Source organism: Trichechus manatus, unplaced genomic scaffold, assembly GCF_000243295.1.
Source record: "Trichechus manatus latirostris isolate Lorelei unplaced genomic scaffold, TriManLat1.0 scaffold00030, whole genome shotgun sequence".
NCBI lineage: Eukaryota > Metazoa > Chordata > Mammalia > Sirenia > Trichechidae > Trichechus > Trichechus manatus.
The window spans coordinates 16,517,001-16,535,884 of record NW_004443966.1 but is presented as its reverse complement, the minus strand read 5'-3'; the positions used below and the strand labels follow the sequence as shown (position 1 = coordinate 16,535,884).

Sequence of the window (18,884 nt, the reverse complement as noted above, 5' to 3'; positions counted from 1 at the left end):
TCATAAAACAATATGTGTACTACTGTTTCATGAGAAACTATTTGTTCTGTAAGCCTTCACCTGAAGTACAATAAAAAAAAAAAGAAGAAAAATTAAAAATAAAAATCTAATTTTATGTGTAAAAAAGATTTAAAAAAATACTAGGCAACAAAAACACATAAAAAGGGAGGAGCTTTACTAGATTAATGATTCCAAGGTGCTTATTTGAGAGAAAAGTAGAGATGCAGATTAACTTTATAATTTAAATCAAGTATGTATTTTAAAATGTTAAGAGTGACCATTAAAGAAAATAAGGGAAAATTCCATCAACCCAAAATAAGGCACAAGGAAGAAGGGGGAAAAGAAAAGCAGCAGCAGCACAGGAAAAGCAGGACAAATAGAAAACATAGAATAACATGGTAGGGATCACAATAGAGGGTCCCAGACAGAGCTGGAGAAAAATGTAGAACAAAATTCTAATTCACAAAAAAAAGACCAGACTTACTGGTCTGACAGAGACTGTAGAAACCCTGAGAGTATGGCCACCAGACACCCTTTTAACTCAGTACTAGAGTCACTCCTGAGGTTCACCCTTCAGCCAAAGACTAGACAGGACCGTAAAACAAAGCAAGACTAAATGGGCACACCAGCCCAGGGGCAAGGTCGAGAAGTCAGGAGGGGATAGGAAAGCTGCTAACAGAGAACCCAAAGTCAAGAAGGGAAGAGTGTTGACATGTTGTGGGGTTGGCAACCAATGTCACAAAACAATATGTGTGTTAATTGTTTAATGAGAAACTAATTTGCTCTGTAAGCCTTCATCTAAAGTACAGTAAAAAAAATTTCACAAGAAACAAAATCTGAATGGGGCCTATAGATTAGATAATGGTATTATGTTAATTTACTGGTTTTTATAATTGTACTATGGTTATATAAGAGAAGTCTTTGTTTTTAGGAAATACACACTGAAATATGTGGAGATAAAATATCATCACATCTGCAACTTATTCTTAGATGGTTCAGAACAGGATTATCTAAAGGTAGATAGATATAGAAAGAAAAGAGGAGAGAAAGCAATCGAGAGAGAAAGGAGAAAACAAAGGCAGTAAAATGTTATCATTTAGGAAATCTGGATGAAGGGTACTGGGAATTCTTTATTATATTGTTATAACTTTTCTGAAATTCTGTCAAAATTAAAGACAGAAGGTTAAGGAATACAAAAGGTATACCAGGAAAAATAACCAAAATAAAGCTTCAGACTAAATAAAATGTTAAAGCAAAAAGCATCACTAGCTTTCTGATATATCCTAAGGATGTAGAATAGTGCCTGGCACACTGCCCATGCTCATAAAACACTTGCTGCATCAAGGAGTCAATTATAGAGAGTTAATACATAATGATAAAAGGAACAATTTACCAGTAAGATACATCAACTTTAAACTTGTGTACACCTAGGAATCCAGCTTCAAAATACTGACGACATGCTAGGTATATATTAATAATAAATATTGACTACAGATATTGTCTACATACTTAGTCAGTAAAGCAAACTTCAACAAACTTCAAAGAATCAATTACACATGACCTACATTCATTAACCACAATGCAATTAAGCTAGAAAAGAATGACCAAAAAATTAAAAAATCCATACATTTCAAATTTTTAAAACATATTTCTAAATAGCTCATAGATCAAAGGAGATACCATAATGAAACTGATAAAATATTTAGAACTAAATGGTAATAAAAAATACACTCTGAGACTTGTAAGGAGAAACTGAAGTGGTTCTAATCATTTATAGCCTTAATGCTTACATTAGAATGTAAAAAAGAATGAAAACTAACATATCCAACACAAAACTTGAGGGAGAAAATGAGAGATAAGAACAAAAATCAACAAAATAATATTTTTAAAAAGCTATGTAAGAGAGTTTCAACAGGCCAAAAGGGGTTGAAAGTACAGGCAGTCCCCAGGTTAGGAATCTGGAACACTGAAGTTACAGGCAACTCATGCTTGCCCTTTAATGTTATGTAAATTTGCCTGCACTTTGAAACGACTGAACCAACCCCTACTCACAACAGATGATTCATCACAATCACCTTAACCTGCTGCACATGCAGCTTTTAAATCCTTGAAAAGGCTTCTAGCCTTTTCTTGCACTAAAGTAAGGCTAAATAAGAACCATATGTACCTGTTCCGACTTATCTACAAATCCAACTTAAAGACAGTTAGAAACAGATCTCGTTCTTAACCTGAGGACTGCCTGTACTAGTAAAATAAACAAATCTCTGGCAATATTGATTAAGAAAAAAGAAAATATAAACAAACATTATTAGAAGTGACAAGGGGTACATGACTTCAGATAGAACAGCCAGGAAGAAAAAAACCTGGATGAGAGGAAACTAACCAAAAAAAAACAAAAACAAACAAACCCTCCCTTGTTGCCGTCAAGTCAATTCCAACTCATCACAACCCTACAGGATAGAGCAGAACTGCCCTATAGGGTTTCCAAGGAATGGCTGGTGGATTTGAACTGCCAACCTTTTGGTTAGTAGCTGTAGCTTGCCATAGCTCTTAACCACCGTGCCACAAGGGCTCTGAAAGGAAACTACAACATATTAAAACTGACACCCACAATTGCTATTAATTCAGTAGTTTAAAACTACTTAGACTATTTTATAGATAAATTCTACCAGATATTCAAGGAATAGAGCATCTTTATCTCACATAAATTGTGATCTATACAAATAGGGAAACAAAATAGAAAATCATAAAATATCAAAATAGGGAACACTTCCCAATTTATTTTATGAGGCTAGTGTGACCTTAAGACCAGAAAAGCACAATAAAAGAAAGAAAAATCACAATCCAGTCTTGTTTACTAACATAAATGCAAATAATATAAACAAAATGTTAGCAAAAAAATCCAGGAATGTATGTAAAATATAGGCCATGACATAATGAACAAGAATGTTAGAATTACTTATCATTATAAAATCTTTTAATATAATTTGCAAAATTAACAGATTAAAGAAAAGAATTCACATGATCAATCTAAGAGTTGCAGAAAAAGCATTTAATAAAATTCAACAACCATTTACAACAAAAATTCTAAGTAAACTAAAAATAGCAGAGAATTCCCTCAGGGTAATAAATGTTATCTAGCAAACATACCTGGCTAATGCATTTCCTTTAAAATCAGAAATAAGACAAGGATGCCTGCTTTGACTTCTCTGTTCAACGTTCTCCTGGAGGTTCAGTCAAATTGGAGGGTTAAGTCTAGTTCAGTCAAACAAGGAGAAACAATAAACTATAAAATGATTAGGGGAAAAACTGCCACTATTTGCAAAAATATATATAATTGTCTACATAGAAAACCCAAGATAATCTAAAGACATATTATTAGAATTATTAAGTTTTCAGAGCAAGATTGCTAGACACAAGAGCAATGAACCAAACTCAACTGTGTTTCCATATACCAGCAATAGTAAGAAAACTATTTCTGATACCCACACACAAAATCAAAACAGCAACAAAAAAACTACATCTGGGAAGAAATCTAACAAAAGAGATATAAGCAATTTATGGAGAAAAGCATAAAAAATCATTAAATATATGAATTGAGAGATATACCATATTCAAGATCTGGAAGACTGAATATCATAAAAATATCAATTGTTTTCAAATTCAAAGAAATTCCAATCAAAAAGATCAATAGGGTTTTTTCAAGAAACTTCCCATGCTATTTCTAGAATGTATACAAAAACATAAAGAACATAGATGACTAAAGAAATATGAAAAAAGGAAGGAAGGGAAGGAGGGAGGGAGGAAGAAAAAAGGAAAGGAAAGATTGGGAACCTCATCTTACTAACTCTTAAGACATAATATAAAGTTACAGTTATTAAGATATGGTTATTTTGGCACACAGAGAGAAATCAATTAAAAGACCAGAGAGCCCAGAAACAGATCCATGGAAATGTAGAGTCATAATTTGCTAAAGGGAGATACAGTCGGCCCCCCATATCAGCAGATTCTCCATTCACGGATTCAATCAACCACAGTCCAAAAATATTCAGGGAAAGAAAAAAAAGTGATGTGTACCCTGCTGCAGCTTCCTGCCGTTTCACAGATCCTTGTCTTTCCAGCACTCATTGTTTGAGCATTGTTCGCCTCGAGTCTGACATATACTATGTAGTTAGGCCTATGATGGTTGTGTCTATACTGAACACGTACAGACTTTTTTTCCTCGTCATCATTCCCTAAACAATACAGTATAAGAACTACTTATATAACATTTACATTGTATTATGTATTATAAGTAACCTAGACATGATTTATAGTATACAGGAGGATGTGTACAGGTTATACGCAAATACTATAACATTTTATATAAGGGACTTGAACATCCTCGGATTTTGGTATCCATGGGGGTCCTGGAGAACCAATCCCCCATGGATACTGAGGTACGACTATACTGCCAAGGGGAGGAAGCGGGTAGAGAGTATTCACTTTTCAATAATGTGCTGGGACAACTGGTTATCCATACTTCGGAAAAAAAATTAAATTGGATTTCAACTTCACACCACAGGCAAAAAAACCAGTAACAAATGGTGAAACACTTAAATGTGAAAAACAATTTAAATCTTTTGTCAGACAATTAGGAAAAGAGCTTTATGTCCTTAGTCTACAGGGAAGAATTTTTCAAACAAACAAAAAAGCTAAGACAATAAAGAAAACAATTGATAATTTTTACTTCAGTTCCTCAAAAGATGGAAGAAACAAAAGAACTACTATGGATCAATAGGAAAAAAAAATTTTAACTGGGCAAAGGATGGGCTATTCATAGAAGAGGAAATATCGATATAAAAAAAGGACAACGTTTCTATTTTAAGGTACTCACATAAATACATATATAACAACTGGGTTTCACTGTAAAATTTATTTCTTACTGTATATTGTGTTCCAAAAATCTTAAAGCCACTTGCCTGGAGAAACTCTTATACATATGCACAAAAAGACATGTACAAAAATGTTATTTGTGCTACTTTGCAATAACACAAAATTGGAAATACGACTATCCATGAATCAAGAAATGAATATTTAATTATAATCACACAGTGGAATACTACACAACAGTGAAAGTTAATGAAATAGAGCTAAGGTATCAATATGGATAAATCGCAAAGCATAATGTTAATAAAAGCAACTCAAAGAAGATATGAACAGTATGATACCATTCAAATGATGTTTAAAAGCATACAAAATAATTACTGATATTGTTTAGGATACATACATATGTGGGAAAAGGAAACAGACATGCATGGGGATAAAAGTCACCAAATTCAGAATTGTGGTTACTTCTGCAAAAGAGGGAGAGGATGTGATAGGGAAGAAGTACACAGGAGGCCTCGGCTGTATTTGAAAAGTGTTAGTATTTAAGTTGAGCGGTGGATATACAGATGTTGATAACATTATTTACCGTTCTTTTGGGGTTGTCTGGAATGTTTAATAATTTTTTAATGGGAAAGATATCATATAAACTAAAATGATATTTGGTTTAAAATTTATGAAATTTCCAAGAAAAAGACTGGCAAATTTAACTGCAACCAATCAGTCAATCGATCAATCACTTTTCTATATCAAAAAACATCAGAGGAGAAGGTTTCTGTTTAAGATGGTAAACTAGGCAATGCATTTGTTTCATTTCCTTCCTAAGATTCAATGAGTGTGACAATAAAAATATACTAAAATAAATAAATCCACAAAAGTGCTAAAAACATGAGCGTTACAATCAGCAGATCAAACATTTTAACAAATTTCAGAAAGCAGAAAAGTGACGGGATCTTATCGGAGATTATCCTCAGCATAGAAGAATGCAGCTCAGAACTGGCAAGAGAGACGCTGCACTGCAAATGCAGCAGTTTGTTCTGACAGAGCGCCGGCGTACTCCGTGCTCAAAATCAGAAAAGGCAAAGTAGGTGCGGACTTCGGTTAACTGTGGCTGATCAAGTAGGTGTGAAATTAAAGATCTGTCTACTCAGCTGCCATTCCTGGAACATCAACAAATCCACCCCACTCCCACGCTACTGCCACCTCTGCCATGTACACACACACACATACACATAAACAGGTACAGAGCAGCTGGCTGAAAGAGACCCTCAGCTGGAAACTCATGATCTCTTCTCTAAACAGAATGGAATATTCGTCAAGGCAGGATGGACAGTGTGGGAGTTTCATTCATCTGTGGAGATGGCAAATAACTGCTACAACAGAACCAGAGGGAAAAAGGGAATGGAAGTCTCACCCAGCACAGAAGAAACTAATGTCCTTCCACCCCCAAAAGTAAAGTCTTCCTTACTTTGGCAATTACAAAATGAGCCTGCCTTTTCCCTGCCACTTGCCCTAAATGGAAGTCTACCTATGTGAGGGATTCAACAACTTACACAAATCTAGTGATCAACTCTGTCATTCTAGGGAGAGATCTTACGGTTAAAAAGACCTACTCAACTGTACAGAAGACCCATGCCTCTATTTAATATAGTCCTTCTCTTCAGGATTACCAGACATTGAGGAAAATAAAAATCATGAAAAAAAAGTAAAAATAAACAGAATATGTATAATAATGACCCAGGAGAGAAGAGATAATGAAAAAAAAAATTGTATCCTCGAATTTTAAAGTCTCCTGGATCATTTAAGAAAAGGCTGTTTGGAAAAAGAAGCAAACAAGAGTTGGATTAGAGGTGACCGTTAGTTTCTTCTTTATCCTTATATGCATACTCAAAATTTCCTATAATAAATATGCATGATACTTACCATTAGATCTTTTTAACTTTTAGAAATTAATAAAATTTTCTTTTCCATAAAATGTTTACTGCTGTCTAAGCTATAGCAGCAATGATTAGACATAATATTCAACAGGAAATTGAGTAAGCAATTTCCTGGATATGCATTATTCACTTTCCAAACGAAAGCCAAAATATAGACAGGAATACGCTAGGGCCAATAGACTTCTATTCCCCCACTCTACCAAAGCTTTTTGGATTCTTACGAAATCCAGTTTCCTGAGGACAGACTGAGTCCTGAGCAGTTCCTAGATGTAACAGATTAACCCAAACTGGATTTCTTTTAAAACAAACTGGCTAGTTCCAAAATTTAAATCCAATCTAGGGGAGGGCCTGACAGAACACAGAGGTCCTGGACTAAATCCATGTCTTGGAAAAGGTTCTGAAATTATCCCAACCTCCTGGAAGATGTAAGTATTACCTGGCTCAGATTTCCTAGGAAAACTTCAAAATGAAACCAATCTATACAATAAAAGCCTAGAGATAGGGCACCATCTGTTCCAACTTTTTCAAGTGTACCACTTACAGTGCATTAAATTCTTTACTACGGAACTCAGTGTCTTAAGAGTTAAGACTTAGATTGTACCTTTAAAAGTACTTAAATGGTACCTAGAGAGAACCTAATGCAAGTTTTTCTCTACCTTTTAAACAAAGGAAACTTGTTAAAAGAACAAATAATGTTTTTATAAATCATTAGAAGACTTGTTGGCATGCATCATATCATACAGCTGAACGGCTGTATGTCTAATACTCTTCATACATGCACAAGTACACAATACCTGTGTATCGAGCTGCTATTAGTTGCCAACCTTGGGCAAAACTATAAATCTAACCAAGCTTGTCTTCAGAGTTCCCAAGTCCTCTTTCTGTAGTTTTGCCCCTACAATGCTAACTCTTTTCCTCCTGCTCACACTCCAGTTCTCTATCATCTTTATGTCTTTCTTCACAGTCAACAAGCCAAAAAGGAACGTAGAGATAATCTAGCCCAGTGCCCCTATTTTAGAAACAAGTAACCTGAGGCCAGAGGGTTAAAGTGAGTTACCCAAAGCCACACAGCTAATGAGAGGTGAAGCTGAGACCAGAACTAGGCCTCTGATGCCCTGTGCAATGCTCTTTCCATATACCAAGTTGACTTTTAAAACTGTAAAGGATCTGATATTTACGCCTGCCTTTACAACCCTCAATCTCTCCTCTCTCTGCCTTTTTCCTCCTGGTGCAACAATTCTTCAACTTTCAGTCACCAATTACCATTTTTCTTACTAATTCTATGCTGATTAAAAAACAGCAAAGGATTCAGTACCCATTTACACTAACTGATTTATTTACTGATATCATTTTTATTGTTTTTAATTTTACATTTGTCCTTCAAAATAAAAAAAAACCCTTAACACTTCCCACAGCAAAACAGTAAAAAGCTGAATAAATAATATTCACAATTTCAATTCAGAAAAAAACTAAATAATGTTAGCTTCTTATTTTTCATAAAGCAATGCTAGAGCGTTTGTCTCGTTTCCTTAAAATAAAAGCTAGAAAGTCCGTATCGATTTTGTTTTAATACTCACCACTGAAGTGATTTGATTGTGTCGCAGGTTAAGTTCAGTTAGTGAATCCAGTCCATTAAGATTATCAACGTGACTTAAAAGGTTCCTGGCAAGGTTTAAAACCCTCAAATCACACAAATGATTGACATTTTCAACTTTGGTGATCTGTCAAAAAATGGGTGATTAACAGGCATAAATCTCAGATATACATGTTATAAAAACCCTAAAAATAAAATATTCAAATCCACTGGATTCAGTGACAAGTTTATATGAGGACATTTAAAAACCTATTTCCCACGTCTTATGTTACAGATAATATGACATCATCTAACTTGTGAAAACTAACTAGAGGAACATATCTGTAAACTTGACCAAACGGTAAATATTTGAAGTAAATTGTATCAAATAATCCACGAGCCCAACATTTGGGGCATCTTCTCAGTACCCAACACTGTGCCAGGCCCCATGAAGGCTACAAAAAGTATACACACTACCTGCCATATAGAAACTGACTGTGAGCCCAAGGCATAAGCTCACAATGTTTTGACCAAGCAAGTCTCTGCCCTCTGAGAGAAAAGGGAAGAAAGAGAAATGATAAGTAAATTCTCCTTGCTAATCCCACTTATAGTTCAGGGTTCTGAGAGCAGTTGAGAGTTTGAATTGGAAAGACTCAAGAAACTAGGCTCCCCAGTGGAGGGTGGGGATGCGTTTTCTTTTACTAGTAGAAGTGCTTCAGAGAGGAGATGGATAGTATTTACTCAGGGTACAGTATGGTGGAGACTACTGTTTAGAACAAGAGGAGCTGAATCATGAAATACGCACATGCACATAACCCCAACCTGCGGAGGAGTCTGAACTGCACAACAAGATGAGGGTAAGTCAAAGCTATGACACCACGGAGTGATGATTTTAAGCCCCACAGTTGTAATACAGCAAGCATAGCACAACAGGATGAGTTTCTCTATGACACAGAAGTAGGAATTCGTGTAGAGGACTTTATCAACCTCTTAATGCAAAATACTTAAGTAACAATGGAGTCACACACATAAAACTTGCCTTCTGAACTTTAAAAAAATGAATTTCACAATCACTAGAGATTAATTAGGAAACCCTGGTGGCGTAGTGGTTAACAGCTACAGCTGCTAACCAAAAGGCTGGCAGTTTGAATCCACCAGGTGCTCCTTGGAAACCCTATGGGGCAGTTCTACTCTGTCCTATAGGGTCACGATGAGTTGGAATTGACTTGACGGCAATGGGTAGAGATTAATTAAGGAGACCTGGTGGAACAGTGGTTAAGTGCTTGGCTGCTAACTGAAAAGTCGGTGGTTTGAACCAACCAGCAGCTCCGCAGGAGAAGATGTGGCAGTCTGCTTCTGGAAAGATTTACACAGCCTTGGAAAGCCTATGGGGCAGTTCTAGTCTGTCCTACAGGGTCACTATGAGTTGAAATGGACTCAACAGCACCCAACAACAACAGAGATTAATTAGTTCATCTTTATTGCCATCACAGTATTTTTTGGAAATTTTTTATTTTATAAAATATTTTTTTGTTCTTGTGGTTGGGAGTTTTTTAATTACCTTTTCAATCTCTTCTTTTGTTACAGGTTTATTTAGTTGTTCTGCCTCTGTTTGTGTTAGTTTAGGTAGGTAGTAAGTTTCTAGAAATTTGTCCATTTCCTCTAGGTTTTCAAATTTGTTAGAGTACAATTTTTCATAGTATTCTATATTATGATTCTTTTAACTTCAGTTGGGTCTGTTGTGATATCACCCATCTCATTTCTTATATGAGTTATGTGCTTCCTCTCCTGTTTTTCTTTTGTCAGTCTGGCCAATGGTTTATCAATTTTGTTGATCTTTTCAAAGAACCAGCTTTTGGTCTTGTTAATGCTTTCAATCGTTTTTGTATTCTCTATTTCATTTAATTCTGTTCTAATTCTTATTATTTCCTTTCTTCTGATGCCCGAGTGCTTCTTTTGCTGCTCTCTTTCTACTTGTTCGAGTTGTAGGGTTAATGTTTTGATTTTGGCCCTTTCTTCTTTTTGGATGTGTGTATTTATTGCTATAAACCGACCTCTGAGCACTGCTTTTGCTGTCCAAAAGGTTCTGGTAGGATGTGTTTTCATTCTTGTCTGAGTCTATGAATTTCTTTATTCCATCCTTAATTTCTTCTATAACCCAGTAGTTTTTGTGCAAGGTGTTGTTCAGTTTCCATGTGTTTGATTTTTTTCCTTGCTTTTTCTGTTATTGATTTCTAATTTTATAAAATATTTGATTTTTTAAAACTAACTTAATGCCATGAAAGATTTAACACTTCCAAGCAGATGCTGGCTATAAGAACTTTTTGTTAGCTACATAATCCAGCTTCTGGCTGTTATTTGGACCTTCTCTTACATTCAAGCAATACCATCTACATTACAAAGGAAAAACCTAAATATGTATACTGTAAATTTGATAATATATAAACATATCTCTGACCAAGCTTTAAAATTTTTTCTAAGATTTTGGTCTAACTGATGCAAAATGAAAATAAATTATATAAAAATTAGAAAAGAAGTAACAGCTTATCAGTATTTAAAGATGATAAAACTATACCATAAGACATGGAGAGAAGTATTTAGAAAATAAATAGGTAACAGAATTTTAAATGTATGAATCAGTAAACAGCAAAATAGACACTGTAGAAAAGGGAATCAGTAATGTCAGCATAGCTTGAGAAATCCTCCTGAAATACTAAGGAAAAACAGTTATGGAAAAAATAAAAAATAAGATGGAGATATGGAAGATAAACAATATAAATAAACAAACATAAACAGAAAGGAAGCCATATTTAAATATACAAAGAGAACTTCTCTGAGTTCAAGATAATATACAGATCGAAGGGGCACAATTGTTGTATGGTCTACCTAGGATGTCTTCTCCCATCTGCTAATAGCCCTGGGCATTTCTATTAGAAAACTAACTCCAATTCTACATAGGCCTGGTAGAACTTACAACTAGAATTCCCACATTTTAGAATTACCTTTTAAGTTTAGCAAGTCTGAAAGCAAACATTGTTTTTTGTAATATATAGGTATCAACGTATAATTAAAAAAAAAAATCACTGTGGATATTGTCCTTGATTTGGTTTGCAATCGGATACACCTAAGTCGTGTACAACATCTCTGATAGAATAAAGTCTGTTACTGGTTGCAGTCATGGACAAAGTCACAACCATAGACCAGATGACAGTTTAAGGCAAAGGGTGGTGTAAGGTGAAAACACGATTCCTTCTTAGCTGATAAACTTCACAGTAAGAAGAAGAGATGACTGGAATGTTGGGAAGTCCAATTATGAGTCATGCTGGTCAGAGAGAGGGTCCTAAGATAGACTGCGGAGCTTACTAACACATCAAGAGAAGCTGAATACTCCGGTCTTATCTTTGTGTATAAGAATAACCGAGACTGGTCTGCCTAGATACAGACAACCTCCCTACCCAGCAGTACTGAAAGGACAAATGTCTGCCTTCAGGCAAGCAATCAGAGAAAGGGCAAGCTCTCTTTAAGAACAAATGTCACTGAAAGAACAGATTCTTCTTTTTTTTTTTTTGATGTTTTCTTTTTTTTGTTTATTGTCATAGTTTAAATGAAGTTTACATTTCAAGTTAGTCTCCCGTAAAAAATTTATACGTGCATTGTTATGTGACCCTAATTGCTCTCCCCATACTGTAACAGCACACTCCTTCTTTCCACCCCTGATTCCTCATGTCCATTCAACCAGCTCCTAACCCTCTCTGCCTTCCCATCTCACCTCCGGACAGAAGCTGCCCATTTAGTCTCTTGTACCTACTTGAGCTAAGAGGCACACTCCTCACGAGTATAACTTTATGTCCCACAGTTCAGTCCAATCCCTGTCTGAAGAGTTGGCCTCGGAAATTGTTTTAGTTCTGGGCTGATAGGGAATCCAGGGGCCATGCTTTCCGGGGTTCCTCCAGTCTCAGTCAGACCACTAAGTTTGGTCTTCTTACTAGAATTTGAGTTCTGTACCCCACCTTTCTCCTGCTCCATCAGGGACTCTATGTTGTGTTCCCTGTCAGGGTGGTCACTGGTGGTGCTGGGCACCATCTAGTTCTTCTGGTCTCAGGCTGATGAAGTCTCTGGTTTATGTGGCCCTTTCTGTCTCTTGGGCTAATACTGAAAGAACAGATTCTTCTTATATGTACATCTGTGTCCATGTTAAAGCAAGCATTCACCAAGAGAACAAATTCTGGTAGACCAACAAAAATTCTAGGTCAGAAACTGGGAGTAAACCCCTGGCTTCCTCCATATTTCCCATTAGTCACATATAATCAATTGCTAAACCTTGATGTTTCTACTTTTAAACTATTTATATAATCTGTTACCAAGATCGTAGAATTAGTCTCTTAACTGTTTTCTGTCTCCAGTTTCACCTCCCTCCATCTCTTTCCATTCCCAATCCATCTCCTGAACACCATCATCACTCCTCAAAACGTTTTACATCACCCCCACAAAACAATTATGTTTTATTTCACAATGTGCACCAAGCATCAGAACATTCTTATTTCTAACGGAAGTAAACTCAAAAGGCAAATAGCATTCACTTATTTTCTTCTAGCTTCTTTATTACCTGATCCTAATTTTTTAGAGTTGGACATTAATTGTTTCGTCTTGAATAGAGTATCTCTTGACATTTTAGAAACATAAGGTCATCTAAGACTGTTCTGTTCAAACAGCAAACACTAGATGAAAATACATAGTATGATACCTTTTTTAAATTAAAAAATGTAATACTAAACAATATTATTTAGATGCTCATATGTTATTGTTGTTGTTGTTAGTTGCTGTCAAGTTGACTCCGACTCATGGCAACCTTATGCACAACAGAACAAATATTTCTCAGTCCTACACCATCCTCACAATTGCCGGCATGTCCTAGTCTATCACTGTGGCTATTGAGCCAGCTCATCTCACTGAAGATTTCTCATGCCCTTTTTGGCCCTCTACTTCACCAAGCATGATGTCCTCCTCTAGCAACTGATCCTTCCTGATGATGTATCCAAAGAAAACGATTCAGATAATATGTTCTGGTGTGATCCATAAGGCTTTCATTGGCTACTTTTCAGAAATAGATGGCCAGGCCTTTATTTCTAGCTTATCCACTGAAACCTGTCCATTATGGGGGATGCTGCTGGTATTTCAAATACCAGTGGCATAGCGTCCAGCCTCACAGCAACATGCCAGCCACCAGAGTATGACAAACGGATGGATGGTGGAGACACAGATATATATGTGGTAAAACAAACTAAAAAACCCACAAAGGAATGATAAATGTGAAATTCAGAATAGTGGTTATCTCTGATGAAGAAGCAGGGAGGTAGAATAAAGGAGGAGTACTTAAGTAGAAGAAAGTAATTAGTAATATTCTAGTTCTTATACTGAGGTTGACTGATGTGTATTTATAAAATAAGTTAATAGAAGACTAAATAAGAAACAAAATTGTTATAGCCAACAGCCAACATCATTCTTAATGGAGAGAGGCTGAAAATACTCCCCTTGAGAACAGGAACAAGAGAAGGATGCCCTTTATCACCACTTCTATTTAACATTGTACTGGAAGTCCTAGCTAGAGCAATAAGGCAAGAAAAAGAAATAAAGAGCATCCAAACTGGTAATGAAGGAGTAAAACCGTCCCTACTTGTGGATGATATAGTATATATAGAAAACCCAAAAGACTCCACAAGAAAACTACTGAAACTAATAGAAAGATTCAGCAGAGTAGTAGGATACAAGATAAATGTAAAAAATCAGTTCAATTCCTATACACCAATCAAGAGAACGAAGAAAAGGAAATCAGGAAAACAATACCATTTATAATAGCCCATAAAAAAATAAAATACTTAGGAATAAATCTAACCAGGGACGTAAAAGACCAATAGAAAGAAAACTACAAAACACTACTGCAAGAAACCAAAACAGATCTACATAAATGGAAAAACATACCATGCTCATGGATAGGTAGACTCAACTTTGTGAAAATGTCAATTCTACCCAGAGCAATCTACAAATACAATGCGATCCCAATCCAAATACCAACAGCATTCTTTAAAGAGATGGAAAAACTGATCATTATCTTTACATGGAAAGGGAAGAGGCCCTGGAGAAGTAAAGCAGTACTTAAGAGGAAGAATAAAGTACGAGGACCTGCACTAGCCTGGTACTGGTAAAACAACAGACACATTGACCAGTGGAACAGAATTGAGAACCCAGATGTAAATCCACCCACCTGTGGTCACCTGATCTTCCAACAAGGGCCAAAATCCATCACATGGGAAAAAAGACAGTCTTTTTAACAAATGGTGCTGGTAAAACTGGATGTCCATTTGCAAAAAAATGAAACAGGACCCATACTTCACATCATACACAAAAACTAATTCAAAATGGATCAAAGACCTAAATATAAAACCAAAAATATAAAGATCACAGAAGAAAAAATAGGATCAACACTAGAGGCCCTAATACACGGCATTAACAGGATACAAACCATAACCAACAACACATAAGCTCCAGAAGATAAGCTAGATAACTAGGCTCTTCTAAAAAGTAAACATCTGTGCCCATCAAAAGACTTTACCAAAACAGTAAAAGGAGAACCTACAGTCTGGGAAAAATTTTTTGGCTATGACAAATCTGACAAAGGCCTAATCTCTAAAATCTGCAGGAAAATCCAATACCTCTACAACAAAAAGGCAAATAGTTCAATTACAAAATAGGCAAAGGAAATGAAGAGACACTTCACCAAAGAAGATATTCAAGTGACTGACAGACACATGAGGAAATGCTTGGGATCACTAGCCATTAGTGAAATGCAAATCCAAACCACAACAAGATACCATCTCACCCTGGCATTACTGGCATGAACCAAAAAAACAGAAAATAACAAATGTTGCAGAGGCTGCGGGGAGATTGGAACTCTTATGCACTGCTGGTGGGAATGCAAACTGGTACAACCATTCTGGAAAACAATATGGTGCTTCCTTAAAAAGCTAGAAATAGAAATACCATATGATCCAGCAATTCTACTCCTAGGAATATATCCTAGAGAAATAAGAGCTGTCACACGAATAGACACGTGCACACCCATGTTCACTACAGCATTATTCATGATAGCAAAAAGATGGAAACAACCTAGATGCCCATCAACAGATGACTGGATAAACAAACTATGGTACATACACACACTGGAATACTAAGCAACAATAAAGAACAATGATGAATCTGCAAAGCGTTTCACAACATGGATGAATCTGTAGGGCATTATCCTGAATCAAATAAGTCAATCACAAAAGGACAAATATTGTATGAGTCCACTACTATAAAAACTCATGAAAAGATTTATACACAAAAAGAAACAATCTTTGATGGTTACGAGGGAGGGAAGGCAAGGCAAGTTACAAGGCAAGGTCATGGAAGCTCCACAGATACATCCAAACTCCCTGAGGTACCAAATTACTAGGCTGAGGGCTCTGGGGACCATGGTCTCTGGGAACATCTAGTTCAACTGGCATAACATACTTTATAAAGAAAATGTTCTACATTCTACTTTGGTGAGTAGCGTCTGGGGTCTTAAAATCTTGTGAGAGGCCATCTAAGATACTTCACTGGTGTCACCCCGTTTGGAGCAAGGGAAAATGAAGAAAACCAAAGACACAAGGGAAAGATTAGTCTAAAGGATTAATGGTCCACAACTACCACAGCCTCCACCAGACTTGAGTCCAGCACAACTAGATGGTGCCCGGCTACCACCACCTACTGCTCTGACGGATCACAATAGAGGGTCCCAGACAGAGCTGGAGAAAAATGTAGAAAATTCTAACTCAAAAAAAAAAAAGAAAACCAGACTTACTGGTCTGACAGAGACTGGAGAAACCCCAAGAGTACGGCTCTTAGATGACTTTTCAGCTCAGTAATGAAGTTACTCCTGAGATTCACCCTTCAGTCAAAGATTAGGCGCATAAAACAAAATGAGACTAAATAGGCACACCAGCCCAGGGGCAAGGAAGAGAAGGCAGGAAGAGACAGGAAAGCTGGTAATGGGGAACCTAGGTTGAGAAGGGAGACTGCTGACATGTCGTGGGGTTGGTAACCAATGTCATAAAACAATATGTATGTTAATTGTTTAACGAGAAGCTAGTTTGTTCTGTAAACTTTCATCTAAAGTACAATAAAAAAGAAGAATCCATTGAGCACTTGCAAAAAAAACAAACAAAATTGTTTTAACTACGAGAATTGTAAATTTTAGTTGTCATTTACTGCTCAGGAGTTACCAAATTTTATATAGCTAGCCTTAATACCTTAGAAGTTACAGTGAATTGGTAAAATAACTCTTGAAAAATTAACACATATATAATTCTTAAAAATGTTGCAATACAAAATTTCCTGGACTGTTTTTCAATAAGAAAGAAATGAAAGGGTTTTACAATACCTGGTTTCCATGAAGGTCTAAGACATCCAAGTTTTTTAGATTCTCCAGATTTGAGATTTTTCTAATTCTGGAAATCAAAATAATCAGAGTAAGTAGAGTAAAAATATAGATATATCACATCTAGGAGCCCTGGTGGCACAATGGTTAAGAGTTTGACCGCTAACCAAAAGTTCTACTCTGTCCTATAGGGTCACTGTGAGTTGGAATCGACTCAACGGCAACGAGTTTTTGTTTTTTTTTTAATCAGTAAATCAAAACATGCTAAGGTGAAACTCATTTTAACATATGCTCATTTTATAAACTTTTTAAAACAAAAACAAATTTCCCGTTGACTTAATTATAATTTTAACAATGGCGTCCCACTGGTTGGAAAATATCCCAATGATAGCATAAAAGTCTTATGCTTAAAAGAGAGCAATTCTACTTTTAAGGTTTAGGACAAGCTACTTACTCAAGGTGGTTCCTTTCATCTTAGGATACAACCCAAACTGCTTACCTTCCCTAAGAGGCCCTAAACCATCAGGCTGGTGATTTTTTTCTCCAGCCTTATCTCCTACCACCAGCTGACAAGTTCATTTCTGCCTCAAGGTGTTTACCATTGCTGTTTCTTCTGCCTTATGTTCTTCCTACCAAATCTTCAGATGGTGCAAGCCTTCACATTATTCAGGTCTACACTTAAAAATCTTCTCAAAAGTAACAATGCACAAACCCAAAAGAGAAACTAGATAACTTGGAGCTCCTAAAAATCAAACACTTACGCTCATCAACAGACTTCACCAAAAGAATTAAAAAAAAAAAAAAAAAAGAGTAAAAAGACAACCTGCAGACTAGGAAAAAATTCTTGGCTACAACAAATCCAATCAGCATCTAATCTCTAAAATCTACAAGACACTGCGAAACCCCAACAAAAAAAAGACAAATAACCCAATTAAAAATGGTCAAAGGATATGAACAGGCACCTCACCAAAGAAGACATTCAGGTGGCTAACAGACACATGAGGAAATGCTCACGATCATTAGCCATTAGAGAAAAGCAAATCAAAACTACAATGAGATACCATCTCACCCCAACAACACTAGCATTAATCCAAAAAACACAAAATAATAAATGTTGGGGAGGTTGTAGAGAGACTGGAACGCTTACACGCTGTTGGTGGGAATGTGAAATGGTACAACCACTTTGGAAATCAATCTGGCGCTTCCTTAAAAAGCTAGAAATAGACGTACCATATGATCCAGCAATCCCGCTCCTTGGAATATATCCTAGAGAAGGAAGAGCTGTCACATGAATAGATACATGCGCACCCATGTTCACTGCAGCACTGTTCACAATAGCAAAAAGATGGAAACAACCCTAGGTGCCCATTAACAGACGAATGGATAAACAAATTATGGTATATTCACATAATAGAATACCACGCAATGATAAAAAGCATGAATCCGTGAAACATTGTATAACGTGGAGGAATTTGGAAGGCATTATGCTGAGTGAATTTAGTCAGTCACAAACGGACAAATATTGTATAAGACCACTATTATAAGAACTCAAGAAAAGGTTTAAACAAAAAAGGAAACATTCTTTGATGGTTACAAGGGTGGGGAAGGAGGGAGAGGGGTATTCACTAACTAGATAGTGGACAAGAATTATCTTAGGTGAAGGGAAGGACAACACACGCTACAGGGAAGTCAACACAACTGGACTAAACCAAAAGCTAAGAAGTTTCCTGATAATAGTTAACATTTTGAAGGACAGAGTAGCAGGGGCGGGGGTCTGGGGACCCAGCTTTCAGGGGACATCTAGGTCAATTGGCATAACAAAGTTTATTAAGAAAATGTTCTGCATCCCACTTTGGTGAGTGGCATCTGGGATCTTAAAAGCTAGCCAGTGGCCTCTAAGATGCATCAATTGGTCCCAACCCACCTGGAGTAAAGGAGAATGAAGAACACCAAAGACACAAGGAAAATATTAGTCCAAGAGACAGAAAGGGCCACATAAACCAGAGACTTCATCAGCCTGAGACCAGAAGAACTACATGGTACCTGGCTA

The 18,884-nt window shown here is 36.3% G+C and overlaps 1 protein-coding gene across 2 annotated transcripts in view; it reads right to left on the bottom strand.

The window, feature by feature from the left end:
- Positions 1-18,884, bottom strand: part of LRRC49 (leucine rich repeat containing 49) — a 200,047-nt gene that overhangs the window by 162,498 nt on the left and 18,665 nt on the right. For both annotated transcript variants that reach the window (XM_023729769.1, XM_023729768.1), the window contains exons 7-8: positions 16,838-16,904; positions 8,381-8,524 (exon numbers count right to left, since the gene is read on the bottom strand). In XM_023729769.1, coding sequence (XP_023585537.1) covers positions 8,381-8,524; positions 16,838-16,904 — 211 coding nt within the window. The remainder of the gene's footprint in view (positions 1-8,380; positions 8,525-16,837; positions 16,905-18,884) is intronic.